This window comes from Trematomus bernacchii, unplaced genomic scaffold, assembly GCF_902827165.1.
Source record: "Trematomus bernacchii unplaced genomic scaffold, fTreBer1.1, whole genome shotgun sequence".
Classification (NCBI taxonomy): Eukaryota; Metazoa; Chordata; class Actinopteri; order Perciformes; family Nototheniidae; genus Trematomus; species Trematomus bernacchii.
Genome location: NW_022987973.1, coordinates 20,786,826 through 20,814,823, shown reverse-complemented (window position 1 = coordinate 20,814,823; position 27,998 = coordinate 20,786,826). Strand labels below are relative to the sequence as shown.

General features: G+C 40.2%; 2 protein-coding genes across 5 annotated transcripts in view; one reads left to right on the top strand and one right to left on the bottom strand.

The window, feature by feature from the left end:
- Positions 1 to 172: 172 nt before the first annotated feature.
- On the bottom strand, positions 173 to 8,084 carry ero1a (endoplasmic reticulum oxidoreductase 1 alpha). Its single transcript, XM_034116273.1, is given in 20 exon segments — positions 173 to 813; positions 930 to 1,066; positions 1,190 to 1,276; positions 2,969 to 3,038; positions 3,393 to 3,406; positions 3,408 to 3,437; positions 3,439 to 3,644; positions 3,882 to 3,951; positions 3,953 to 3,975; positions 4,059 to 4,070; positions 4,122 to 4,235; positions 4,945 to 4,972; positions 4,974 to 4,985; positions 4,987 to 5,069; positions 5,786 to 5,859; positions 6,007 to 6,083; positions 6,625 to 6,660; positions 6,752 to 6,835; positions 6,989 to 7,110; positions 7,887 to 8,084. Coding segments are annotated over 20 exon segments (1,407 nt in total). The 5' UTR covers positions 7,954 to 8,084; the 3' UTR covers positions 173 to 752.
- A 2,838-nt stretch (positions 8,085 to 10,922) lies between these two features.
- The window catches only part of samd4a (sterile alpha motif domain containing 4A), a 57,931-nt gene continuing 40,855 nt past the window's right edge, over positions 10,923 to 27,998 (top strand). For 3 of the 4 annotated variants that reach the window (XM_034116272.1, XM_034116270.1, XM_034116268.1), the window contains exons 1-2: positions 10,923 to 11,049; positions 12,057 to 12,750. In XM_034116272.1, the coding sequence (XP_033972163.1) occupies positions 12,555 to 12,750 (196 nt within the window). In that variant the 5' untranslated portion in view covers positions 10,923 to 11,049; positions 12,057 to 12,554. The remainder of the gene's footprint in view (positions 11,050 to 12,056; positions 12,751 to 27,998) is intronic. The other variant, XM_034116269.1, reaches the window with a different exon arrangement.

Genomic DNA, 27,998 nt, shown 5'->3' with positions numbered 1-27,998 from the left:
TGGAATATGAGGAAATGACCTGCGGTATGTCTCTCCCAGCATACACGCGGTTTGATTGGCTAGCGCTTGAACTGTCAGATTTGCATACACAGGATTTGATTGGCTGACGCTTCCACCTCAGCTTCAAAAGTTGAACATTGCTCAACTTTGAATCCTGAAAATCCTGAAAATCTCCGCTCGCCTGCCCACAATGCAGTTCGGCGAAAAGTGAGGCAAAGTGACGTCACCCCATTCAAAGTGAATGGGCAGAAGCGTTTCAAGATTTTTTAACGCTGCTGTGTGGACGGGCCGTTACTCCACTACCCTTATTTTACAATGTTTTTACATTTGCAGTTTTCGATTATTAGTACATAATACCAATCAAATACATAATTGATGATGTATTGTTACAGATTAACCTACCAAGCAGTATAATTACTCAAATGTAGCTCCACATTTCAGCAAAATTCATTTGATGCACATATTTATTCAACAATAAATATAAGAAAGTTATATAAAGGCCATTCTACATACTGATGTACTTAAGTTTTTGGACCCTAAGTATAGTTTGATAATGCTTTGTTCTTTTACTAAAGTAAACATTTGAATGCAGCAGGACTTGTAACAAAGTATTTCTTTACTGTTAAAGTCAAATATCTGAATTCCACCATTGCCGCTCAGATAATGAAGGCTTATAATTCATTGTGTTAAACTCTGTTGGAAGTTTGAAACATTTCAGCAGGATTGAGGCAGAAGACTTGATCTCCACAGTGTCATCCCTCCTCTGCTAACAGCGACCTGAAGTTCTTCAGCTCTCTGATGCTTGTAGAAACCCTGCAGGACATTTGTGTTACACAAAGAACAGACATTTACATTTGGTTGCATATATTCTCACTTCAATTGACTCAAGTTTACTCTGAGGATTACATGTGAAAATGTAATGCGACAACCTTCCAAAGGCGTTGAGCAGGGAGACGACCTCCTGTCGACTGAGCTGGAAGCTGGGTCGCTGGACGCTGGACGTGGGAAGCGCTTCAATTTGCCGCTCGGAAAACAAAATCTTTAGAGATGTTCCTAATCCCTGAGTCTGATTACGGGAGTGAGGCAAGGGAGCAAATCAGAATAAAATACTTAAAATGGTTTGACAGCATATTTTACCCTCACATTATACTGAACATCATTTATACAACTGATGTAAAATGTGACCGGCCTGCAGTTTCCCCCACAGGCGACACTTGAAGCAGCCCACACAGTCCATGATCCTGGAGATGTTGAGGAAGGCCAGTCGGATGTCCTCCTGAAGGACACACAATGGATCACTTTGAGGGCCAAATGGATGTTTAACAACAAACTTCATACTAGTTTGTTTTGCAATATTTATTTTAATTTCCCCTTACTGTGTTTTACAAATATATATAATCAGACAAAGTGAAACAAATTAATGTTACTATTATTATTGAGCTACAATTTTGAGCTTGTTAACACTTAATTGAAGTAATCTGTTGGACACTTTATGCCAACCCTATGCTTTTTAGAAAAGGGTCCTCCCTTTTGTGCAGAACTAATCTTTTAAATAAGGGTCCCCCTGTTGTCCGTAGCTTTTGTTGTTGAGATCTAACTTTTACTATGTTAGAACTAACTAAGTTGGAACTAACTTTTTAGATAAGGGTCCCAGTTGCCCGAAAATCCTTTTTGCTAACTTTAGGAGTCCGCCCTGATGTCCAAACCTCACTTTTTCTTTTATAAGGGTGCCCCCTATTGGTCCAAAAATTACTATTGCTCACTTTTACTAAAAGATTCCCCCTGTCATTGAAATGCTATGTAAATGTAACCATAACTACCTCACTGACTATATCTACTAAACAAGCATGGTGGAAGGAAATAAACAGTCACACCTTTGAACTGACCAAATTGGAAGTCGACCTGATTAAATCTATAGTTTGGCAAAGTATTAAAGCTTGAAAATAGCCAAAAATACTACTTTTAAGAAGTAGTACAGTTGCAGTGGACCTGAGGTTCTGTGAGTATGTTCCAGATATATGGATCATAATAACTGAACGCTGCTTCTTCATGTTTAGTTCCGACTCTGGGGACAGAAAGCTGACCCGTCCCAGAATATTGTGCGTGGAATCTTTCACATGCTGAGTCAGTCCATAGGTAAAGTCAATACACACTACAGACAGCAGTTCAGTAAAGTCATCAAAAAAGCTGTGCACAGTATTTGGGTGGTCTATAGATATTTAGGAACAGAGCTCGAGGAGGAGCATTTTCAGCTGAAGGGCCACATGTTCAAAAGAAGCAAAGTTTCCCCATAAGATGTCTTCCTGCATTGAAGGGAGTCATTCGAAATAATATCAACTCCACCTCCCTTCTTATGCATTCATGCCTGACTAAAGACTAAAGTTGGGAGGGGTTGATTCGATAAGAACAGCTGCACTGTTATTTTGTTCAATCAAAGTTTCAGTTCAAAAACATAAAGTCGAGATTGTGCTCAGTGATAAAATCATTGATTAAAAATGTCTTTCCTGCCAAAGACCTGACATTTAATAAAGCTAGTTTAAGTTTGTTAAAAAACACTATTCGGTCAATTTTTTTGCAGCAAGCTGTGGCTGACGTGGAATCACCTATTACATTTGCTAAATTAACGCAAATGGTCGAGCGCTTTCTCTTTCTTAGCTGATTCACCGTTCTTATCTATGACCTATCAACAAAGATATGGGCAGAGCTGCTGGGCAGGCAGGGCCCAGCTTGTCCTGGAAAGAGTTGAGAGTGCCACACGCCCTGCAGCCTGCACCCAGCACATCTCAGATAGAGACTACTGCCTTTTGTACACACAGCCGAAACATCTTTAAACAGTTTTGCCATGTCGTAAAATCTGGAAATTATTGTTGCTTTATAAATGCAGTAATCTTCCCATTTGAATAAGTAATCAAACTTTAGATTACTTTATTTCTAAATGAACTATCTAGAATGTTAAATGGTTCCTTACCTTTAGTTTGGCTGCTTCCTTTTCATCCCCAGCAAACAGAGACGTCTCATCAAAGGCAAGAGGGAAAGATCTGGGGAAAGACATTTAAAGAATAAACAATCGAGTTATACAAAGATATGACATCCCCAGAAACTATACACATGAGAATTGAAGTGTCATTGGACATCATTATAGTTGCTCCCACCAGTACTTGTCAATTAAAAAAAAAAAAAAAAAGGTTTTCTTGTCTGGTATTTAAAAAGGATTATCTTACCAAACATGAAGAAAGAAGTTGGATGTGCTTTTAGTGAAATTTAAACAACACACCTTTAAATAAACAATGAAAAAATATTTATATAAAGCTCTTCCTACGTAAAATATGTAAAAACGATATATATATTCCAGAGACACAGGCACAGATCTGGAGTCAGTGCTCAGACTGGACCGGGCCAGCTGCAGGAATGTGCAGCAGCAGCTCCTTGTGTCTGCGGGTCCTCCTCCGGCCTGCCAGTAAACAGCCTGAAGGACGGCTTGCTGGAAGAAGGCAGAGCTTTGGCCAGCGCTCGCAGCTCGATCAGGCACAGAAGTAGAGGTTGCGGGAGCCTCTTGGGGCCCTCGCCGTCTGTCAGCTCGAATCAAGCGCTGCCTGAACTCCGACCGTGTTTGCACCCCCACTTTCTTTCCTGAAACCAGCTGTCTGAAGGAAGGAAGAATCAGAGAGAGGGTGTTAGGATTCACGGCTGGGAAATACTGTAGCTCTTAACTGCATCATTATTTTATTCCAGCTATTTTTCAAGATCATTCTGTCATTCTCAAAGAATAACAGTATAAATACATACACTCTTTCTGTCTTCCTGTCCTGCACTTGACTTAGGAGGACATGAATGACTGAGTGAATCAGTGAGGGGTTTGTGAAAGTGCTAATGTGTCTCACCTTCTAAGAGGTATCTGGCACTCAGGTGTATGTTGATGCTGGAATGGAGCCAGAGATGAGCCGGGTAGAAAAGCCCTCTTCTCTACACACTGACCTGAGGGACACAAACACAGAGGTTGACAAATAGAAATGGACAAAAAAACCTCTTTTCTCTTTTCAGGTGAAATGTCAGCTCACCTTCCAGGCCAGCTGTAGAAAAGTATTTGCTGGAAATAGAGAAACAAAATGTTGTTGTCATACACAAGTGAAAGTAAAAGGTTGGTTTTTGAATTTAGAGTTAGGAGCTCTTACATTCACTTCCTGGGCTGCTATGGAAGAGGTTGGAAAGGACCGGTCGCTTGATCGTATACGGCCCTGTGAAGACAAAGTAAAGGGAAGAAAACTATGACTCCAGTATTTAAGAAGTAGTACACGCACAAAGTATGGTGAGTTATGTGTTTTTGATCACATTCAAACTTGCTATTAGCCATGCTATACTGTAGCTGTGGCGGAAGTATTCAGATTGTTACTTGAGTAAAAGTACCAACACTGCACTCAATGCATAACAAATACAAGTCCTCGATTCAAAGCCTTAACTATGTTAAATTATGCATTATCAGCAATATTACTTGAGTAGGGATAAGTAAAAGTATCATTGTGCAGGAAAGTTCCTTGTCATTCATTTACTATTATTCATGCTTCTCAGACTGCAGGTAGTATGCTCCTGTTGTAGATGTTTAAGGCTTATTTTATATCATTGTTTTACTGAAGGGGATTTAATCTTCATAAATGCCTCATATCTTTGTGGCTTGGTCGCTGTCATGTCAGAATCATGCATCTCTTAAAAGTCAACTTTCATTTATTTTCAATTGCTTGACAGCCCTGTTTTCAGTTTTGTTACGCTGCAGTTTCCAAAGCTGACCCAAAAGGGGTTTTCAAACAGTTTACTTAGCTGAAGAACTAGAAACAAATCTTTTCAGCACATAAGGAACAATTCTTCCTTCAGTTATCTTAATCTTAAACAATGGGAATCAAACACATCTGAAGATCTGTTTTTTTCTATAGTGGTGAGTGTTTACTTGAAGAGAGCAGTTCTCCTCATAGATGCTGTCTCCAGATCTGCCAGGGCCTCCGGTCCTCTGTAGCCTGTGAAGCGCTCAGGGGTTCAGCAGCAGGTTCCACATTACTGAGAGTCTGGAGACTCCTCGTCTGGAGAACATCAACACACAGTCTGCTGTTAATCACTATGACAACCTCTCTTTATCAAGTGTGTACCAACAGTAGAGGATTTTCACACTAGGAGACCCTACAGTATGTAGCGCTATGATGATCCAGGAAGGTTGGGCGTTGAGAAATGTACTGTATATATAAATAATTTGTGTTTCATTACATTTTCCTACTAATTATACATTAATTGGAGTTATATATGCCTTATAATTCCTTATGCTAGGTTTTTAAAAACTGTTCTTCTCTAATAGTAAGCTCAATTCCCATTCACATTCATAAGTAATCATTCCATTTATATTTCAAAAAGCATGTATTTCATCATCATTATGTTTCCTATGGGAACGTTTTTTAAAGTATGGATTTTTTTATCAGATTCCCCATAAATGATCTACATTTTATATTTTCAAGTATTTACATTATTTTAGTTAGTTTTACCTTAATATTCCCTAATTGTTTTTATTTTGTATCTTACCAGAACCATTATGTTTTTTGATCCTAAAGACACAAGGTGGAGGAATCTTTCTGTTTATAAACCTGAAAGGCAAATGCCAAATCAGCAGTTGTGTGTTTTTTCATTTGTGGTTTACTATACTATGGGATCTCGTGTTAGTGTACTTAATCAAAGACAAGAATTGATTGTGTTTTTGTTTTTGTTAGTTCATTCAGTCGTTTGCTCAGCGGATGGGTTGAACACATACCATCGACAACGCAGAAGCGCTCTGCCTCGTCGTCGTGTTTGCTCCAGTTTAGCAGAGCTTCTCTGGTCTCCTTACTGGAGGTGAAACAGACAAGTATGTCGGTTTCAACTTTCTATTATATTATATTACAGAAACATTTCATATGAGCCTGCACTTTTAAAGTATTATTGTGTGTATTAACGTTAATGTTTGCCCGGTAATCTGATATTATCTCTACTCACCTTAAAGAAATATCTACAGCTCCGAGGTTCTCCGCCAGCTCACACTTTACCGGCTGCTCCTTATCTTCTGCTGAATACTGAAAACAAAAACAATAGATAGTATTACATTAAAAAAAGTATGTTATAATTAAATGTGTTAAGTGTACTGTTTGGGTAGGATGCAGCAATTTCCTTAATCCAAGAAGATTTGACGAAGTAACCATAATTAGTTACTCATTTTAATAACCAAATTAAATTCATAAAAATGTGTTTTTTCTTCATATCCCAAATAAATGTTAAAAGACCTCAAGATATATAGCAATTATTACAGCCCAGTTGGTAAGTAATTATAATACCAACATTATTATGTTATAATGCAACATCTTTGAACAAAGGCATACATTAACACCGTAACGCCAGTATTTGGTGTTATTATCCCAAAATGTGTTAAAATACCCTCCAAAGTAGTTATTCTTTAAATTCTATAAATCAGTTTCACGATTTGGAAATGTAGGGGTGCTAATGTGCACTATAGAGAAATGTTTTTCATCAAATATGTTTAATGATGATCTTTTTCAAAAAGGTTTTTACTGTGGGCTGCTCTGCTGACGGAGACAAAGCTGGTCCTGACTGACTCACCTTGTTGTGTGATCTGATCCCCTCTGGCACTTCGTTCTGTGGACACACACACATGTTAGTGAATCTGATGTAAACACAGGTGAGTGTTTTGTTTACAGCAGGTAGGAGTGATGAGGGTGGGACTCACAGGAGAGCAGGGCTTCACAGCGCAGTCCTTCAGACCACAGTGACTGCTGGACGACCAGAACGGACACGCCTTGTTCAGGTTCACCTGCAGTGTCCCAGGACGAAGCAACACACAGGTTAATCTGTGTATGTGTGTGTGATGTGGGCTCTGCATGTGTGTGTGTGTGTGTGTGTATGTGGTGTGTGTGTGTGGTGTGTGTGTGTGTGTGGTGTGTGTGTGTGTGTCAGGTCGCCTTACCTTGTAGAACCTGAAATAGTCAGACTCCAGAAGAGTTTGAAGTTTGGAGAAGAGCTGGTTGTTGTTAAAGCCGTCGATGGTCTCCACATCACAAGTACAGTCGTCCAGATCTCCTGTGAGCTTCGTTGGATGAAAACAAAAATCAAACTAAGTTTTCTTTATTTAGTTTCTTGCTGCTTAAGATTTGTTTTACTAAGCTTTTTTTTTTTTAAATAATGTCTCTACCTCAATGCTCAGCATACAGCTGCTTATGAGATCTTCTACTTGAATAATAGTAGCAACACCGCAATACCAATGAATGACTCATTTTCAAAACATATACTTGTGGCAGCTGGAAAATCTGACACAATACAATGATTAACACTCAAATGCATTTCTTATTACACTGAAAACACGGAAACGTTGACTTAAATTGAACGTTTTATGTATACAAATTTCACATAACTGTATAAGGTTAATTGAAAGCAAAAATATTAAGTTGAACCTGATAATTTTTATTTAAACATAATATTATTGCTTTCAAGGAAACCAAATATAGTTATGTGAAATGTGCTGACATGATCACTTTAATTAAAATCAACCTTTCAGTTTTTTCAGTGTATAATCCATAAATATAATTGAATGTATTATCCCGAGAAAATACCCTTTGTGCCTAGTGAGTTTTTTTGTTTTGGTTATTAAGTATTGTTTGATGCATTGCTTACACGTTTGTCCTTTTGGATAAGTAACTAAATGAATGCAGGGTTTCACTTGTAACAGAGTATTTCTACACTGTGGTATTACTACTATTACTTTAGTAAAATATCGTAGTACTTCTTCCACTTCTGTTTGAAGAGTGTAAAATAACATTACTCGGAGCTCCATGCAGGATATTACTCTGTGTGACAGCTCTCACCTGGACAGAAGCACCTGCTGTCTGCACATCCGGACACCTGGAGGAGGAGCACGAGGACCACCAGCTTCATGACGACCTCCGCCCTCAATCTACACCACCCCTGTCTGTCTGTGTGTGGAAAGCTGCACTTCTGTAGTTTAACTGGAGACCAAGGGAGGAGGAGGAGGCGATCTGATGTCAAGTTGTGCTTCCTGGTATTTCCTCATTTCCACCCCGCTAGTGTAATACATGACAGGAATGATCGGCAGTCGTTTATTCCCACAGTGTGATCGCATTTAGACACATGTTGCACACAAATAGTCTCTAGGCTCTTTTAATTTTTAAACTGGAAGTGAATATTCTTCCTGTTCGCTCACAAAACAATCCGACTGAAACCTTATGTCCAAAATAAATAGCCCACTTTTCCCATGTACTATATTACACTTTAATATAATACGCACCCGTGCGTATTATTGCTATGTAGGCCTATAGCAAAAAACACAGCCACAAATATATTCTTAATTTGATAATATACAATTGTTTTAGAACATTGAAACAAACAATTAGGTATTTTCCAAGCTGATCTATGACATTATATCAAGGCAGGATGTGATTTAATTTATAAAATAAGAAAATAAATAAAAAAGGTAACACACGTGCTAATAACTTAACTTAATACCGTTTTTTCCTGTGTTTTTAATGGGCATTTTTGTGTTTTACATGCAGTTTAGTTTAAAATTGGTGACGTCTCTAAGTTGTAATACCAGACACCAACCACACGGTGGAGGGTAAAGAGCATTTATTTATTTAACCTTACACTTAAAGGGACATGCCGTTCAAATGAGATGAACACAGGGCCATTGGTTTAGAATATGTTGCATTGCTGTACAACCCAAAATAAATACAGCTGTACTATTAATCAAAAAACCTCATATACGTATATATATATATATATATATATATATATATATATATATATATATATATATATATATATACACACACTGTCAGGAAATGTTTTACTGCACAATGAATACTTTCTTACCTAAAGACAATTGTGCCCATGTTACATGTGCCCTACTTTCACATAAATACGAGTTGATTGTTATTTGTATTGAACTGTGGTGGAAGAAGTATCTTCAAACCTTTGACTTAGGTACAAATAGCAAAACAATGTAGTAAAAATAAACTCTGTTTCAAGTCAAAGTAATGCAAAATTCTACTTGAGTATACTTAAAGTACCAACAAATATATGCAAAAATTCATTATGGAGAAACATTTATTAATTAATTAATCCATTTGTGAGCTTAACTTGAATTTTCTAACAGAACAGTTGGTTGAATTAATATTATATATTTTTTTGAAATTATATGTTGCCATTTAAAATCTGAAAATAAACTTGTAATTGTAACACATATCTTTAAATGTATTTAGTGGAGAGTAAAAAGTAATATTTGCATACAAGACTACAATTAATATACCCAAGTAAAGAACGAATAGGCAACCTCTCTTTCTCTCATTGTACATGTATAATGACATTAAACGATTCTAGTTCTATTCTTACATGTTACACCACTGTTAGCAAGTTACACCACTGTTACAAGTAACTCACTTGAACCAAACACATTCTTGTGAACGGAGATGTATGTTTACCAATCAGCTTCATGTCAATTTGGATTTATTTGAAATATTTTAATATTTGTTCTTGTTTTAATGAGTTTGAGTTGTTAGTATAGTGCTCGATCTCTCTCTCGTACTACGCTCTCTATATATCTCTCTCTATCTCTCTCTCTCTCTCTCTCTCTCTCTCGTCTCTCTCTCTCCTCTCTCTCTCTCTCTCTCTCTCCTTCTCTCTCTCTCTCTCTCTCTCCTCTCTCTCTCTCTCTCTCTCTCTCTATTTTGGTGCTTCCTCGCGCTGCCAAGCCCCTGACGTAATGCTCCGCTGTTAATGATTAGCATGTGGAAACGAGCAGCGCGAGCCTCCCTCCATCAAGGCTGCCAAAACGCAGCCGGAAGTTGACTGATCCTGCCTTCAAAATAATTGCACGTGGCAATTTACGTTTACGTTAGTGCAAGAAGTTCCTAGATTCTATGCAACAGTTTAGAAATCTTTGATACAAATAAAAGCCCTGCTTTCAAAATGTTATTTATATCAAGGTACAAAAATAGTAAAGCTTAGTAAAATAGTACCAACATTGAACATACTCTTTATGCAGGAGGGCCCATGTAAGAACAATTATTATCATTTACAGATTAATGTTCGTATCGCATATTATATATTAATACATTTTATTTGTGGATGTATATTATGTATATTTAATGTTGCTACAGGCAAATTTGGAAGTAATTTGAATTCATATTGCTTCACATAATGCTGTGAGAAGCTTCATTTTATAGGAATATTTATTGACAATATTTTTGTGGTAATAATCACAAGAAGAAAATAAATATAATGCAAAAAATTGGGTTTATTTTCCAACATTGTTGACTCCATGTATTCCTTTTGTTTGGTATAACCATAACATGTATGGTACACTGTTAAAAACGTCAACGTGTTTTTTCTCAAGTCTTATATATTTTTAAGAAATACTTAAAGTGAGCACTGTCAAGGTGAGAACACCTTTAAATAATTTTGTTTTGTTATTGATCATTAGGCTACCCAATACGAAGCTTAGTAATAACCATACCGTACGGTTAAACCTATTTCTATGCATTTTGGCCTCATTTATTGGCCTCTCTACATATGTGCACTCTTTTCACACAATGTTCTCAAGGAATAAACAGAATTATGTTACCTTTAACAAACTACTGCAGCCTAATCAAATGGGAGGAGTAAACATACAATTATAAGTCCTAATGGATAATATACGCAACGAAAACAAAATGACATGGTTGTAGCAGTTGCTCTCAATTAAGTACAATTAATATTTACTGTAGAAAATTGTTAATCTTCGTCGCACTGCAGTACTTTATTTTGAAAGCTTTAACCGGAAGTCATGAACGGCTGCCTTCCATCTGACAGTGGTGCTTTACACCAGAGCAGCCGAGCAGAGCAGCCCGTCTGCTGGGGAGAGACAGAGGAAAAGTTAGTCAAGATGGCAAACCTCACAGACCCGGAGTGAAGGGGCACCGCTCCCCGAAAAAAAGCTGATCCTGTCGCCCACAACAATGCGAACTGCTGCAGGAGGTAAGGACCATAGAGCTCGGTTAACCGTTTTCACCAAAATTCAAATATTCAAGTTGAAGTTTCTAAAAAAAAGACTTTGTTTTGTTCACTCTTCTTTTCGGTCCAGTATTTATTCAAGAAAATACTAACGCACGTAACCCTTGCTATCTATCAGAACCAGACTTTGTGGGAACACCTTTTCTCGTTTTAGTTAGTGGCAATGGTTAATGTTATTTCGTAGCCGTTTATTTTAGTGTTTGGAAATATAACTTTGCTTACGTTAACTTATGTTAAAGTTACACGGTTCTTCCATGGGACAAAGCTTGATACACAAACGGATAGGGGGATATTCGGTATTTTTACAAACTGCTCACACACACATCTCCGCCAACGGTCGTTCTTGTGTGCTGATGAAGCAAAGTGACAGTTTTAGACAGCGGCTAACGCTCAGTCTGCTCCTAGCTTTCTCTTCGATGTTTCTTCTCTTCTGGCATAAACTCACCACTACCGCCAGCCCTCGGTCTGAAACACGTCTTTATGAGACTAACCTGTCATTAAAATAACGGAGGGAAGTTGCCGCTTACGTCTCTACAGCAGAAAAAGCTCTGCCACCGGCCACCGTCGGTAACCCGGCGTCCTTCCCTCGGAAAATTCCGGGATGCAGCGCCAGTAGTACCGACAGCTGTATTTTTAGGAATGGGTGGATACCAAAAACAAAAATTATTTATTTTTGTCTCGGCGGTGAATGCCACAAGCCTATGCGCAAGGCGATGGCGAGGAGGCGACCTATAAATGCTGTACGAGTTTTTGAAGGCTGTTTTTTCCTATTCCAGCAGCACAAAGTCTGCAGAGCTGAAGCAACAGGGACACTGTCGCATTTCTAGTGAGGCTGTCTTCTCTAGTCTAGTGCACTGTAAAAGTCATAGCATGTGTAGAGGGAGAGGCATGTACAAGGAGCCATAAGAGAGCATTTTCTGTTAAAAAAATGTTTTTTCAATCCTCCACTAACTTCCAACATCCTCCTGCAGGCTTAAGAGGGATTCCCTGAAGAAAAATGCCAGCGAGGCTGAAGCTGATGTGACACAGCTTGTGCTGGAAGAAAGCTGACTCATCAAATATCAATCCCTCTGGGAGCTACTAAGCAGCAGTGCAGCTCATATCTCCTAATGCCTAGCTAGAAGAGATCTTCACACACACACACTCCCCTACCACCAGCGGAGATTATCAGAGAGGAGAAGACGTTGCAGAAACCCCCTCCAGCAGGAATATATCCAACACCGGTTGAAACACATTTGAACACCAGAAAGCATAACAGTGACTGCTGTCCTAGCTGCCAACAAAGCTTTAGTATGGCATCACAGTGCTTCAGCTGAACTGACTCCCTGTGTATAGAAACATCAAGAATCAGCTGATAAGACTACCATCATTCTACGTCACTGTTACTACAAACCATCAGTGTAAAGTTTGGGTAAGGTCGTTCCTCCTAACCACCAAAGTCATCCGGCCTTTTCCCCGCCCAGCAGACCATGATGTTTCGCGATCAGGTGGGCGTGCTAGCCAGCTGGTTCAAAGGGTGGAATGAGTGCGAGCAGACAGTGGCTCTGCTGTCCCTGCTGAAGAGGGTGAGCCGGACCCAGGCCCGCTTCCTGCAGCTCTGTCTGGAGCACTCCCTCGCCGAGTGCACTGAACTGCAGGTCCTGGAGGCAGAGGCCAACAACCCAGGTAGGACAACCATCTGCTTAGACACCGTCAGCTGCTACATCATCCACTAGGATATGATGGAGATGCATTTACAGCCATTGACAGACCAGATGTATTCATTCATTCCTCAGACTGAATTGATATCCTTATATTTGTCTTATTATGAGGGTAGGGACTATAATATAATACATCTACATTGGCAAAAAAACTATTCTAAGATTGTTTTTAAACGTATTTCTGACGGGACAGATGAGAATATAGCAACTTTCCCCCTTTGGTCTTCAATCACTATATCTCCTTTACTTTTGTAGTTGATCTTTTTCTTTATTCATTGTTCATGTTGTAGTTGATGTCACACTCCTGGTACAGGCGACATTCATTTTCTGATAAGAAAGAGTGAAAGGAGACACATTTTTAGAACTCTTATTACTTTTTGACCAAACCTTTATTAATGCAAAGGGCTTTGAAGGCCATAATATCCCAGATGACTGTCCAAAACACTAGTGACTAGCTGAATCACTGTCAGTCAGTCAGTCAGTGTGCCAGCCTATAGCACTGTAGCTCTCTCTAGGTTGGTATCACGCCAAGGCACCCAAGGGGGGTTCTGGCTGGGATTTGTTGCATTAGACTGCAGCGTGGCCATGGAAACAAAAACCCTGGCAACCAACTGGGCTCATGAAAAATAGAAAGAAAAGCTGCTGCGATGGAGAGCAGGCGTCTGTGCGTACCTATGGCAACATCTGCATGCAGTAACACATCTGCTGGCTCACACTGAGGGTGACATAATGGCCCAGCCTCGCAGTGACACTCGCACATATTACACAGAGTTTCCATCAGGATTTACAATGGGCAGTGGCTGCACTTAATGCTGGCCGGTCTTTGTTATTGTTTAATATATGAAGCCGGATACATCAAAGCACACAACATGAAGTTCTCCTCAGTCGACCCCTCCCAAAGTCAGGCTGGTTCATACTGTCGGAGAGATCAAAGCATGGGGAGGCGGTGGGGGGGTGATGTCTCCTTACAACAGGTTTTTTATCTCTTTTTTTAATTATGTTTCCGAATACAGTGCATCATGTGTGAGTCAAAGAGATATTTTCCTGTGATCTTTGTGTTGAGTCACAGTCATAAATCACTCTTGTATATCTTAGTTGTTTGCCTATAAAAGTATGTGCGTTCAAAACAAATGTCATTTGAAGCATGTGTTTGGTATTTGGTTAGTTTTACAACAGGTTGGATATTTATGGATATTGCTGCATTGTATAGTCATGGGCTAGATAGGAAGACCTGAAACCCTGATCACTGTATATTTTTACAATGACCTTGAACATGTAAATAATTGAGTTTTAATTGACCCTGATAATACTTATTTTAACACTTGCATACTTGTTTTTATTAAAGTTAAATGTATAGTATACACAGTATAAAGAAATATGAACACATTAGCAAACATTTATGGAACAACTTTTGTTATAAGGCCTTAATAATGCTTGTGCTTGTTTCTTTTTGCTCTTTACTCAGCACATTCAGTGACATAATTGTATTTTAAGTGATGGATTATATTCCCTTTCATAATTGCACGTTTGTAAACGTTGACACCTATCTTCCTTTACTACAAATCCTGTTTGCTGAAGAGAGATTATTCCCAAACTAATATCTATAGGTGCATTTTCAGTAGATTCAGTGTCATAAAACAAGACTGGTTCAGGATTAGGGCTTGTGTTATTATTTTCTAACTGCTTGTGTTATATTTGTTTAACTGTACATCACGAATAACCTGACGCAGTAGGAAGGATTTCACCAAACATAATGACCTGATTAGATCCCTGAAGACTTCAGTGTCCAGGCTGTGTGCCTCTGGACAGACCGATGATGACCGCCTGCTCTCTGTGTGTCATCGGGTCAGGGATTTACAGTGTGAGGTAACCTTGTCATGGCAGTCACTGGCTACAATTACACGAATATTAGTATTACAATTTCTTACTCAATTAAATGATCTTCCTAATACATCAATCTGCTCCAATCAGGAAAGGTCATAACCACAGTAAGCACAACCAAGACCACACACCTGGATTTCCTTTGAATCTTTCCATTTGGGGAAACGGGTTAAACCTTTTGTCCAATCACCTATTCCTATACCTGATGCAGTTACAAACAAGCAACATAGTGCAGTGGAGTAGCACAACTTATAGCCATCATATGTTCAGTTTTGTTTGAAGCTTCGTACTTCCAAAAATTAAGAAAATGGTGTTAATTTAATTGAGTCATTGCATACAGTGTAGCTGTGTTGCTTAATATCTTGTTAAACCTTTTCAATGTAAAGAAAGCAACGATAGTGTTAGGATGAAGTTACATGGCACTTGTAAAAAAAACGTTTCCGCCGCAAAGATACTTTTATATCATGCAGATTAATATTCTCCTTATTTTAATCAATTATGGCGGTGAAACCTCAGTACAAATATTCTGTGCCACACGCTCTCTCTCTATGAAATCATGCTTAAAGAGATTTGAATGGACTTCTGCCGTCGGTACCTCCAGAGTAAATGCTATGCCACGCCCTTGAGTTTTTGCCCACCTGTGTCAGCTTGTGGTCGCGTCCCGTCCGCTGATTCAGCAAGTGAGACAGAATCAGCGCTGTAGACTTAACGTCAGGACACATGCGGCTGAAAAGAGGGAGATTGAGAACGTTGTCTGGTTACGTGATCCCTCTGGTATGTTGTGGTCACTTGTGTGCTAAGGTCTGGCAGATACATTGGTCTGCTGTTTTACTGGGCCGATACTGATCTTGTATTGATTATGGAGTATTTTCCAGTTTGAAGTCATTTCTTACCACAGCTATACAAGGAGTATTTACAGCCAAAGCCAATAGTGAGTGTTTGTGCATGTGTTACTGTGGTGTTAGTCTTTCTTCATACATTTCTAAAGAGCTCTGTGGAAATGTATTGTAAGTAAGTTGACATGGAAATATAAACTAAAGGCTTAACTTTTCTGTAAAAAGCTGCTGCCCTAGAAGTGTTACATTTCATTGTTTATTTCTTTGAAATGTTACACAAGAATAGGAATAAAACACAAACTACCTATATTTCTATCAATTTAAAAAAACACAATATTGGCAATGTAAGTCAACAAATCGCTGACATGCTGGAACACCGTTTCCCAGACCATGAGCCCAATAAGCAGCAATATGAGTAAACTAATGAATATACTGGATATTGTTGCTGGTGCAGACCCGCAGGCTGTTAAAGGGTTAAACATGCAGCTGGAAGTCTTGGGCTGAGTAGAAAAGCGCAACTATTTGGAAAGCGCTGTACAAATGAAAGGAATCCTCAGTGACCTACTTCTCTAAACGGCTGAGAGGCCACCTTGTTTTGGGACCCAGCGACTGTTGCGGCTTTATTTGTGAATTGAGAGGCAATCATAGTCAAAGGTGTCACTATCTCACTGAAAGAGCGGCGGGGTAACCTCACAGGATTGATCTTTCTCTTGAGTAATTTGGTCATTTGCAAAACTGAGCTATTTTAGTAGATTTTAATTCAGACCATACCCAAAATCAACAAGTGACATGCTTTCCATAATAGTCACTACCAAATGACCTGATAGATTTGACTGTGACTTTGTTTTTGAGGGAAAGAAAGTTTAAATGCTGGTTTTCTCCTGTGATCTTTGACAAGAGTAATTGGTAGCCTTCAGCATTTCAGTTTTCGTTATTAGGGAATGTAACTTCCTGTTTCTCCTCCCCCTCTTAAGGAGAACAAAACTTCTTTTGAGACAATCCCAAGAGGGACAACATCAGATCAAGTTGAGAGGACTTTGAAGCAGAGAGCTGTCTGAAGGACAACACACCCACACACACACACACACCACACACCATACACACACACACACACCACACACCACACACACACACACACACACACAACACACACACGGCACAGATGGGTGTAGGGTTAGTGTAAGGACAGGACAGTGGGCCTGGTGTTCTGAGTGACTAACTTTATTTTCCTGTGGTGTGCTGCATGGTTGTTTGAGCTGGAAGGAGGCAGGCAGCACTCCGATATGGACAAGCAGCTGTGTTGAAGAACCTGAAGGTGAAAGAGACAGAGCTCTGTGTTTTGGATAAGTGGCAGCAGTCATTCCTTTGCAATCCAATTCATCCCATTCCACCATGTGTCTTAATTATTGTTACCTCATTGGATGTTTGAGCCTGAGTGTGCAAGAGAAGGAAGTGCACAGTTTGACTGTTTTAAGTTAAGATATTCACACAAGTCCCGAAATTGAAATCCTGCTATCTTTTTTAGATGGAAATACTTTATTGTGCAATGGGTTTTGAATTGTATGCATTTAGATTTGTATTTTCTGTCCTTGTTTTTAGGTATATTTGCCTGTAACCTAATGATCACAAAAAGCTTTTCATAGAAATAAGTAGTAGAGATTGAAACACACTGTAACTATCTGCTCATGGCCTACTGTCTGTACAGTTTGTAAATGAGAGCTTTTTACAGTAGAAACTGGAGATCTGTTTTGGTAACATACAGTAGAGGGAGCGTGTAAATGAAAAACCTTTTTATTTACACCTAGAAACAGCAGTTCATCAGAAATGTCAGGATTATTACAGGGGTTGGGGGAGTGGAGACTTTGAATTTGAAAAGCTGTTTAAAACTAGGTCAACATTCTTTTAGACTTTCAGCTAAAAAAAACCTTTTTGTTGGAGCTGACGGGACTTGCTAGATCTCTAGTATTGTAGTGAGAGAGAAAGCTTACTTATGCATGACTGTGTGTAAGTTGATTGACATGTAGGGAAAGTCTGCGTTGTATAATGGCTGGTATTACTGAGTAGATTCCTGTTGCACTCTCTGCCTAAACTAGGTCTGATGAAAACCTGCGCTCGAAATCAGCATTCCTGGCTTAGGCGGAAAATGGTTCCGGTGTTGGGGATACTGTCTAGGAATGTGGGCACGTCAAAGCCCACTTGAGTTAGGCGCTCAGCGAGAGTTGGAAGGGGGCTTTTCCAGCGTGTGGGGAAAAAGACACAGTGGAAAGGGAAAGCTGATTCCACCTTCAGTGGAGCTAAGGTCTCCTGAGTACACCATGGTATGGAAGAGGAGGGGTGAGAGGAGGAGGAGGAGGAGGGAGCAGGAGGAGGGAGCAGGAGGAGGGAGCAGGAGGAGGGAGCAGGAGGAGGGACGAGTGGGGCGAGAAAGGGAAAAGATGAAGACTCAGAGAAAACTGGTGCCATTTACAGCTGAAGCTCATTCACTCTTTCCTCTGATTGGTCAAACTTTTCCCAAGTTCTATGGTTTTGATTTAGTTTTTTCCCTGGAGGAGACTTCCATTTCCTTCTGTGAGGGGCTCGTATCACTCTTTAACTTAATGTGGTTGACCTGCTCTGCCAGGAGAGTAGCTATACATACTTAGCCCCAAAGAAATAAAAAGTTAAAAGTGGAAGTTACCTGATCTTTCACACTTTTTTTTCCATTTGTCAACATCCTTTGTGCCTTTCTAAACATCTGATTGGCCAAGAAAGATTGAAGAGAGAAAACTCAGGCGCCAAACTATTTCATCGCACCCACGCATGAGCAAACAGTTTATTTCTGGAAGTTGACGGCGTGTTCTGTGAACTCGTTCTGAACCTCAGGAATGGGGACAGACAACCTGCCAAAACGCCCAGAGGGGAAAAACCAAATAAAGCTGCTCTTTTTCCCTCAGCCTCTACAGCAAAGGCTTCTTATTTTCAGTTCTTGCTTCCAGGTGTGTTTGTTTTTTTCTGTGTGTATTTGTGTGCGTTTTTTTTCTGTCCGCATGCAAAAACAAGAAGATGGACTAGCTGCCAAAAGGACTCCACCACGCTGATGGAAGCTACTCGAAGCTACTCGAAGCCTCAGACATGTCGGGCTGTTGATACTATCTCTGAGAGAGGCGGACGAGGTGTCACTGATAGCAGGGATTATGCAATCGAGTGCTTCATAAATCCTTTGAGGTTTAGTTTCTCACAGAACCCTTCTGTGCTTCTTTATGAATCTGATCCCAGCCTTGATTTCCCTAGCAAGTTGGATTACTGCGCCATGTGTGTATCTGTGTATGTTTACAACACACCTCGAACTAAAAGGCGCACTATATCGTCAGTAAGGATTGAGTAGCCAGTCTATTAGTGTTCGGGAAGTGTTTCAAACAGACAAAATACACTCCTTCGACTGGTGGATTATATGGTTTTAATGGTATATACATTTAACCGGTTTTTGCATAGTGTGGCTTTTAGGTCTGACAGGATTTTTGTATGTTTTTTGGCACATAAGGGGAAAAAAACAACTATTTCCTATTTATTTTGGGGGCATAGAAACACTAAACACAAGTCTGAGTCTTCACAAGAGGCTGGTAGAACCTTATCCACGGGGAAAGACTTGGACTGGTCCCCTCTGTCTTTTTTAGCCTTCCTTTTGCATTACAAATAACATTGCATGTTGTCGATGCTATTTCTATAGCTTTAATGTTGCTGGACTTGGTCTGGAAACCTTGTTGACACAAAGCTTCAAGCCACTCCCTAATTATTTATTGAACATTATCCAGCGTGGTTTAGCTAACAGACAGTAGTAAGGTTTGATTCTGAAGGTGCATCCAAGCAAAATGAGGGTGTAACTGTATATATATATATATATAGATAAACAGTTACACCCTCAGTGAATTATTAAGGTTTAGATGATGTGTGTATATCTGAAAATCTAAATATAGTAGCAATTCAGTGAAAGTCTGACTTCAAGTGTGAGGTTAAGTTGTAAACACCATCTTAATTTACTTCCTTTAATAGTAACAAGAGAGAAGTGTGTGTGTGTGTGTGTGTGTGTGTGTGTGTGTGTGTGTGTGTGTGGTGTGTGTGGTGTGTGTGTTGTGTGTGGTGGTGTGTGTGTGTGGGTGTGTGATGTGTGTGTGTGTGTGTGTGTGTGTGTGTGTGTGTGTGTGTGTGTGTGTGTGTGTGTGTGTGTGTGTGTGTGTGTGTGTGTGTGTGTTGTGTGTGTGTGTGTGTGTGTGTGTGTGTGTGGTGTGTGTGGGTGTGTGTGTGTTGTGTGTGTGTGTGTGTGTGTGTGTGTGTGTGTGTGTGTGTGGTGTGTGGTGTGTGTGTGTGTGTGTGTCTGTGTGTGTGTGTGTGTGTGTGTGTGTTGTGTGTGTGTTGTGTGTGTGTGGTGTGTGTGTGTGTGTGTCGTGTGTGTGTGTGTGTGTGTGTGTGTGTGTGGTGTGTGTGTGTGTGTGTGAACCGGTGAGGCCTCGCAGTCCATCTCTGAGATGGCCAGTGAGTCTCGTCCTGACCAGAGCAGACATACAGGCGTATAATGTTTCCCCATATAGCCCCCAGCCCCGCCTTGCCCCTTCCCCACCCTGCTCTCAGGCATCTGGCAGTGCTGTACACTACTCCGCTTGTGTGAGGAGGCTGTCGAAGTTTGGCTTGGTCCTTTCAACTTACTGTCACCCAGAAACTTTTTAGGAATTAAAACAGCTGATTTCTATTCTCTAACCTAAGAAATTATTTGTATATCTTTTTGAAAGTCAAATGTAAGGCTGTTGTATTGGACTGCATTTAATAATACAGATGTACCTAATAAAGTGGCCATTGGCAACACGTTTATGGCAATTTATAGACGCAACAACGTAATCAATAAATGCTATTCTCATAAAATGAGGGTTGAATACTCTTTTATTGATTATGATTCTGTGGTGCATAAAAGTCAGTAGCAGGTAGCCATTACCTCCACTTTTTTGATACTCAACAGCACAACATTTTTTGTCATAAGAATGATGTAATTGCATGTGCACATTTGTTTGCCTGTCCAAAATCCTTAATGTGTGACTGACTTAGTCTCGGCTGTCTCTGACTGGCCTCTCAGTCCTATCATGAATGGACGCTGACAGTAGGGACACAGCAAGGTGCCGCCGAGCACACATGTATTTACTTTTGATTGTCTGACATGCTGTTGGCTCTGACAGACAGAGTGACATTAGCAGAACTGGTCGGTGAAAGCGCCCTATGGCAACAGTTGCCAGGGCGTTCATACAACTGGAGACTTGAAATCCCCAATGGGTGGAAATGACCTCATCGTAAGCAGACTCCTCCAGGAAGCGGTGTTCACCAACAGCAAGACAAGCCAAGATGCTCAGGCCGGAAGTAGCTTTAGAAGTATTTATCAACACTTTTCACAATAAAAGCCAACAAAGAAACCAAGCTCATGCTTTAGGAATTATTAAGGGTACGTTATTTTTGGATCTTTGGTTTTAATTCCCATCAGATCACATGACTTTATTAATACTGTCTGACTTTAATAGCTAATAATTAGTCCTTATGTTTAGTTTTGATAACTTTTCTACACATTTATGAAATAGGAGCTGACAGTTCTTAAGCCTCTTGGTAAGCCAAACACACCATTTAAAAGCTGAAAACATTTCTTATGTTTACTAATAGCGAGATGTCCATCACACAAATGTGTATTTTAAAGAATCACACTCACAATGGTCTAAACAAGTATTTGACTTTTATCTGTCAATAATATCACTCAACCATATAGCAGATGATCCTAATTATATTACTGTTGGTACTGAGGAGATACTGTCAACTGAATGCACAGAAAAATATCATCTGTCAGTCAGCACAGAAAATGTATCTATATCTACTGTAAATCCAATCGTATAGACACATTGCTTTTCCCAAAGTGTAAACCCCACCCTCAATTTTCGAGTTCTATTTGGATGTTGACAATTCAGAGAATAGCGCTCACTGATGAGCAACCACATGGCTGTCGTGTTTAACTACTGATCGCCTCTTGTGAACGTAGAGTGAAGCTCTCGTGGCCTCGGGCTGTTGTCGTGTTTTTCTGAATGGGTTTGTGCTGTGTCTATTCACAAAGTTTTGAAGCCGGATGCTGAAGCTATGTCCCTCAGGCTGCGGACAGGCGAGAATGCTGGGTAAACACGTCTGTCTCACACATTCCACATGACACTCGAATGTACATCAGAAGCTGCAGCATAATGCAAACACTTTTTTTGCAAGAGTGCAGGAGTGACCAGTGTAGCCTGAAGACTGCCTGGGCTGTAGGCAGTGAACACATCGTTGTAGTCAAACCAGTTAGTGAAGTGACCACCTGGTATTGTGACCACCTGTCTATAAAATTAAACACTTTGAAGGATTCAAACACAGTAGATTCTGAAGGCCACTACCACAACAGTTTTTTTTTTAACATCGCAGATACAATTTACACTGGTATTAAGCACATGTAGACTAAAGTGTGGCCCCAAATGTTTGGTTCTGTTCTTAATGTATGCTATTGCAACATCGTTTGAAAGAAAGTTAACAACTTTTCTAATGAAGTATATCTGTCGGCTCTCTAACGCAGGGTAATTCTAATCAATGGTATGAATAAATGAATCGAATAATGGTTGGAAACATTCATATTATCATTATTATTAAATGTTGAGATGGCACATATTAATGCAAATACAACCCTGATATGAGACCTTAGTGTGATAGCACTTTATTACATTTGGTATAAAGGCCAGGGGCCTCATTTATAACGCCTTGCGTAGGATTCACGTGGGAAGGTTGCTTACGTATAGTACAAAGCAAAAAAATAGGTACAGACATTTTCCGACATTTTCCGATTCACAAAACATTGCGTACCGGCGAGGGAAGTGCGTACGGCACTTCCTACGCCTGTTTCCCTTTATAAATCACAATCGACTCGAAATGCGGCGCAGCTTTTGCGGGCTTCACGTAACGCCCATATTTGCCTATAAATAGTCAAAGAAACGCCCATTCATTCATTCATTTTGACTGACTGCATGGAGAAGATCGCAGGAAATGAGGACAGAACAGCTAAAAAAGACATCTCACACCGTGTCAGATTTTGGTTATTTTGGGGAGGTCGAGATAAATCATATTGTTTGGTGGATGCAGTTTGAACCAGAGTAGCAGCATGGAGGTCGGATCGTCACCAAAATAAATAAATAAGTGGTCCGAAAAAAGTTAATGACAAAAAAAAATACACATAACCTTCCTCAGGCAGTGTGTTTGTCCCGGGGACAGGAGACCCCCCTTGATGAGAAACTGTAAGAAATGATCGGGGAATCCCTCCGGAGTGGAGTCATGACGACTGGATCTGAATTATTTTTGTTGTATTTGGTGGTTTGTGTTCCAGCTGTCGATCAGCAACTATATATCCATAATCCACCAGTTAAAGGAAATACAACTAATGTGTTGTGTTATATTAGCTGTACCATTTACCACATATGGTGTTCTTAGTTTCCATACCTCCTGTGTTTTACGAGCGACTTATCAAGTCTTGGCAAACGGCATAAAACACGATTAAACGTGATAGTATATAAAACCATGCTCGTATCTACAACGTATAGAAATGCAAAACGCCGTCAGTTTAGACGTAATTCTGTCCTCCTGCTTACCGCATCATTTATGAGAAAACATTTCATAACATTAACACAACATATTCGAGGTGGTTTTAAATAACATATCCGTATTTATTTATTTCTCCAAGTTATGTTTTTGTGTGCACTGAGGAGTCTCAAACAGGCGTTTGTTTAATCATTTAAAGATTGGCTTTAATCAATGTTTGAAAATGAATTCTTCATATTTGATAAATGAGAGGTAACATTTTGTTTATGGTATTATTTCCACATATTTCTCTCCATTCTTCCTTCTGCCAACGGTGTCGCAGTTTCTCGTCTCTCCCGTTGTTGTGCTTAGTGCGTACGCATGGGTTAGAGTTTGCGTGGAGGACCGCACATTTTCCCTTCAAGTTAGAATTTTATAAATCGCAAACATTGCGTAGAAACTGGCGTACGCCATTTTTTGAGCGTATATCCCTTTATAAATGAGGCCCCTGGGCATTGCTGCATTGATGACCATTTTTATGCTTGTGTTTGACCACAAGCACTTTGCAGTAAAAGAGACCTGAATACCGACTATTTCCTTTTTCCAGGTAGACTGAAACCCTTTCCGTCTTTTAATCTTTTCCTCTGTTTATCTGGCTCGTTGTTGTTTTTGTTGTTTGGCAGACCGCAGCCATTAAGTAGTTCACAAAGACACATCCTTATTAAGTTTGCAAATGTACTGGAAACAATTACCTGAACCACACCATCAATACACTGCTGCGTGTGTGTGTGTGATGTTTGCACACACTTTTCTTTTTGTGTGTGTTCTCCTTCTTCCCAGCAGGTACGGAAATAAACATTTCTTCCACAAAGGAAAATAATTATCATTCTTGCAAAAGGAAGGAAGGGGGGGCTTTAAACTGTGCGAGAGACGGACAGAGAATTGGAGGCAGAGAGAGAGAGAGCGGCTATTGGGCCCCTGACTGCCATTTCCTTAAATAGAGTTGTGGGCTTCTCCGGTCCAGCCCTGGCAGAGCAGAGGCTCACATTCCCCGCATAGCTGCGACTGCCACATTCAGAGCCTCCTCAACACTGGAGCTCTACGCAGCTTCCACAGGTAGACTGCAAATGATTTGCCGAGCTTCTCCCCCACCCGGCTTCCTCTGAACCCCCAAACACCAGTTACTACTGCAGCAGGGGAGAAGAGGGGATGTTGATGAAAGACTCGAGAGGAAGTGGGAAGGGAGGGGGGTTGGAGCGAAGGATAGCAAGGAATTGTTCTCCATTCACACAGCAGCCGTGTCCTATAGGAAACCTCCCCCACTGCTGGGATAAAGATGAGACAATAAGAAACCATCTTCTGGCCTCTTCTCACACTCAACACACACAAATGATATCTAGTAACATGCAACAAGTAGCTCTGCAGGACAAAACGATGGAAACCACTGAAGTCTTTTCTTTTATTTAAGTTAAAATATCATCCAAATGAGACTTATGATATTTGACCTTTAACATTTCAGAAATAAATTGTTCCAGGTAGTCATCCTTTTAGTGCAGAGATAAATTCTACGTATGAAAAATGACCTCTCAAATATGTAGAGATGTCCTTTATCTCTGTTTTGTGTCATATTTAACTGAATATCTCCGGATGTCTTCGTTGGACAAAACATCACCTTGGAAACTGGGATGGTCACTTTTTACAATTGTTTGACAAAATAATAGCTTTTTGTCTTTCTACTTAAATTCTGTACTCCTTTTATTGGAAGTTTGTGTTGATTTAGTATCACATTTTAAAATAATGACAAGACCTGGATACCTTGACTTGGTTGGCAGCCATTGTTTGAATGAGCTCTAGAGTGGACGTGGCATGATGTCAGACATAGTGAAGATCACTTTCCTATGATGAAGCCATAAAGGATGAAGCTGGATGCTGCTGTGTACAGAAGCCGTGATGATGTCTTCCTTTTCCTGTAGAAGAGGGAGACACAGATGTTTAACTCACCGTCTGGCAGGTGTTTCCCACTTTACAAGAATAATCCCACACATTTCAGCAACTGTTTAAACATTACACACTATAAATACATCACCATCCAAGAGGAAATGACTTACTTTACACCTACTGTAAACCAACAGTGCTAGACACACACACACGCACGCACACACACACACACACGCACACACACACACAAAGGTGTTCCTCTTTTCTATTGTGGGTCACATGAGTCTGTTTGTTGAAGCAACGCGGAGACACTGATTTCATTCAGAAAAAGTCACTCCTGAACAGTACACAGGAGTGGACATAATCGCTATTACTTCAGTACTACTAAGACATTGTTGTCTAGTTTCCACATAACCTGTTTACAGTTGTCTTCTTTTCTTTTTATTATAGCATTAGTTCATTATCTGTACCTTTTTGTTTAATCCTCCAGGATTCTTTGCTTTCCATGAAAGAGTGTTTTACAGCCTACATTTCTATAATGCCTCCTGGGTTCCATTATGAGAGTGATGTGGCAGGAAAGATTGGGCTGACCAGGGCTGTGGTCTAAATGCTGATGATTTCAATCAGGAAATGCGCAACTGATATTGTCCAATGAAGCACACAATAACAGCAGACTATAAAACTTTACAAACAAAGTCTTATGTCACAGTCATCTAACTCTAAACTTGTAAGGTGACCTGAGATGGAAAAACAAGGGGCAATGTAATGGAGTGAAATAGCATCAGTGAGGTCAGAGCAGCTTTGAGAGCGCATGGTTTAAACCTAGCACAGTCTGCAAAATGACCAGCTCCTGGCAGCCCAGCCTTCACTGCCATCCTGTGAGATCAACACTGTCAGCAGCCATGCAGGACAGTTGCTTCATATGCCATGAGCTTGTTTTACTGTCTAAACTATAATCAGGATACACATTTAAATAGCTTCTGACTGTGTGCCAATAAGATGTTTGTCTTCACTTCTCAAGTGATGATCAAAGATAGTCAAATGTTAGTTTTGAATGTGAAGTATACTAGAGTGACAGACACTTATTTAGTAGGGTAATGCTTGCTTGGAGCGGTGCACACACATTAACAAAGCTCTTATAATAGTTGAAGCATAAATGCTTTGGCCAGTTGTAAAAAGGTAATGTTAAGCTATATATGAACTACATTAAAGTCACATGGCTGCACGTCACCACCGCTAAGCTAAGACGAACTAGTGTTTGAGCTGGGGTGATATTAGTCTTATTTAGTTAATGCAACCGCCATTTTTAAGACCCTTAAGACGTCAGACGTTCACCAGTGAGTGTTGACTGACAGATGGTAAGCCGTATAACAAAATGTGAACATTTTGAAAGCTTGCATAAACCACAAAACCTTATTTTAGGCATCTAACCAAAAACTCTTTCAAAATAATGTTGACCTCTATTTGAGGAAACCTGGAATAGCTCAAATGCTACGTCATTTCAGGTTGTATGACTCAGTCCTGGACCGCTCAACTGGTGGTAATGATCACAGGCTAACTATCTAAAAGGTCCCACTCAAAGGTCATAAATCACAGACAAGTGGTTTAGTTTACATATCCCTTTGTCTCTTTCGCTGATGGAAACCAGGCTTTTCATTTATCTGAGCTCTAAGAAATAAGCTTGCTGCAGAAACCTGACAGCCACCTCTTGAAACGGATGCACGTCAGTCATGTTTGTTTAAAACAGCCTTTTGTCCAAATACCCAGATCCGAGCACCATGTGTTCACCAGAAAGTCAGACAGCAGTGAGTAAATCACCTGCCGACTGCTTTCCTGACAGCTTGACTGCCTGTTTCCTCTCAGTCAGCTTTACCTGTCCAACATGATGACTGACACGCAGATTATTTAGATGGACAGCGATATATTTTCTCTCTCCGCTCCCCTTTTCCTCGGTTCACTACTCTTTTAGTGGACAGCTATAGGTGATGTATATGTACATTGTTTTTAAGGATATATAGTGTTGATTTTAACAGAGCATGGTTGAAATCTGTTACACAGCTCTAATGGAGATTAAGGGCTAGACCAAAAATGTGATATAACAAATCATATTTCTTTTCCTTTTTTTACGATGCCACCCTGTCTAGTTGTAAAACAGACATATAAAACAAAGATTATTACCGCAAGATTAGAGGACAGGACAGAATTCAATCTTTGCCATTAAACATGCCCCATGTTTTTTTTTTAAATCTACTCAAGGAATATTTTAAAACCTAACTAGACAGGAGTTCACAGCCCCCTTTTTCCTCCTCCTCCCCCTCATTCAGTTATGTGTCAGTAGGTCAGGCTAAGGCCAAGGTCAGTCTGATCCCAGAACACTGACTCTCTCTCTCGCTCTCTCTCTCTCTCTCTCCCCCAATCCCCCCATTCACTTGAAACCTGTTGACACCAGTGAACTTTCAAGTCTGTCTCTTGTATCCACCCCCTTCCTTTTTACCTTTTGTGGTGTGTGTGTGTGGGTGGTGGTGTGTTGTGTGTGTGTGATGTGTGTGTGTGTGGTGTGTGTGTGTGTGTGTGTGTGATGTGTGTGTGTGTGTGTGTGTGTGATGTGTGTGTGTGTGTGTGTGTGTTGTGTGTGCTGTGTGTGTGTGTGTGTGTGTTGTGTGTGTGTGTGTGTGTGTGTGTGTGTGTGTGTGTGTGTGTGTGTGTGTGTGTGTGTGTGTGGTGTGTGTGTGTGTGTGTGTGTGTGTGTGTGTGTGTGTGTGTGTGTGTGTGTGTGTGTGTGTGTGTGTGTGTGTGTGTGTGGTGTGTGTGTGTGTTGTGTGTGTGTGTTGTGTGTGTAGTGTGTGTGTGTGTGTGTGTGTTGTGTGTGTGTGTGTGTGTGTGGCCCCAAAGCTTGTGGGAGCCTGCCTGCTCTCCTTGTCAGAACATGGACTCTCTCTCTGGGTGGGGCGATGAAGCATTAGAT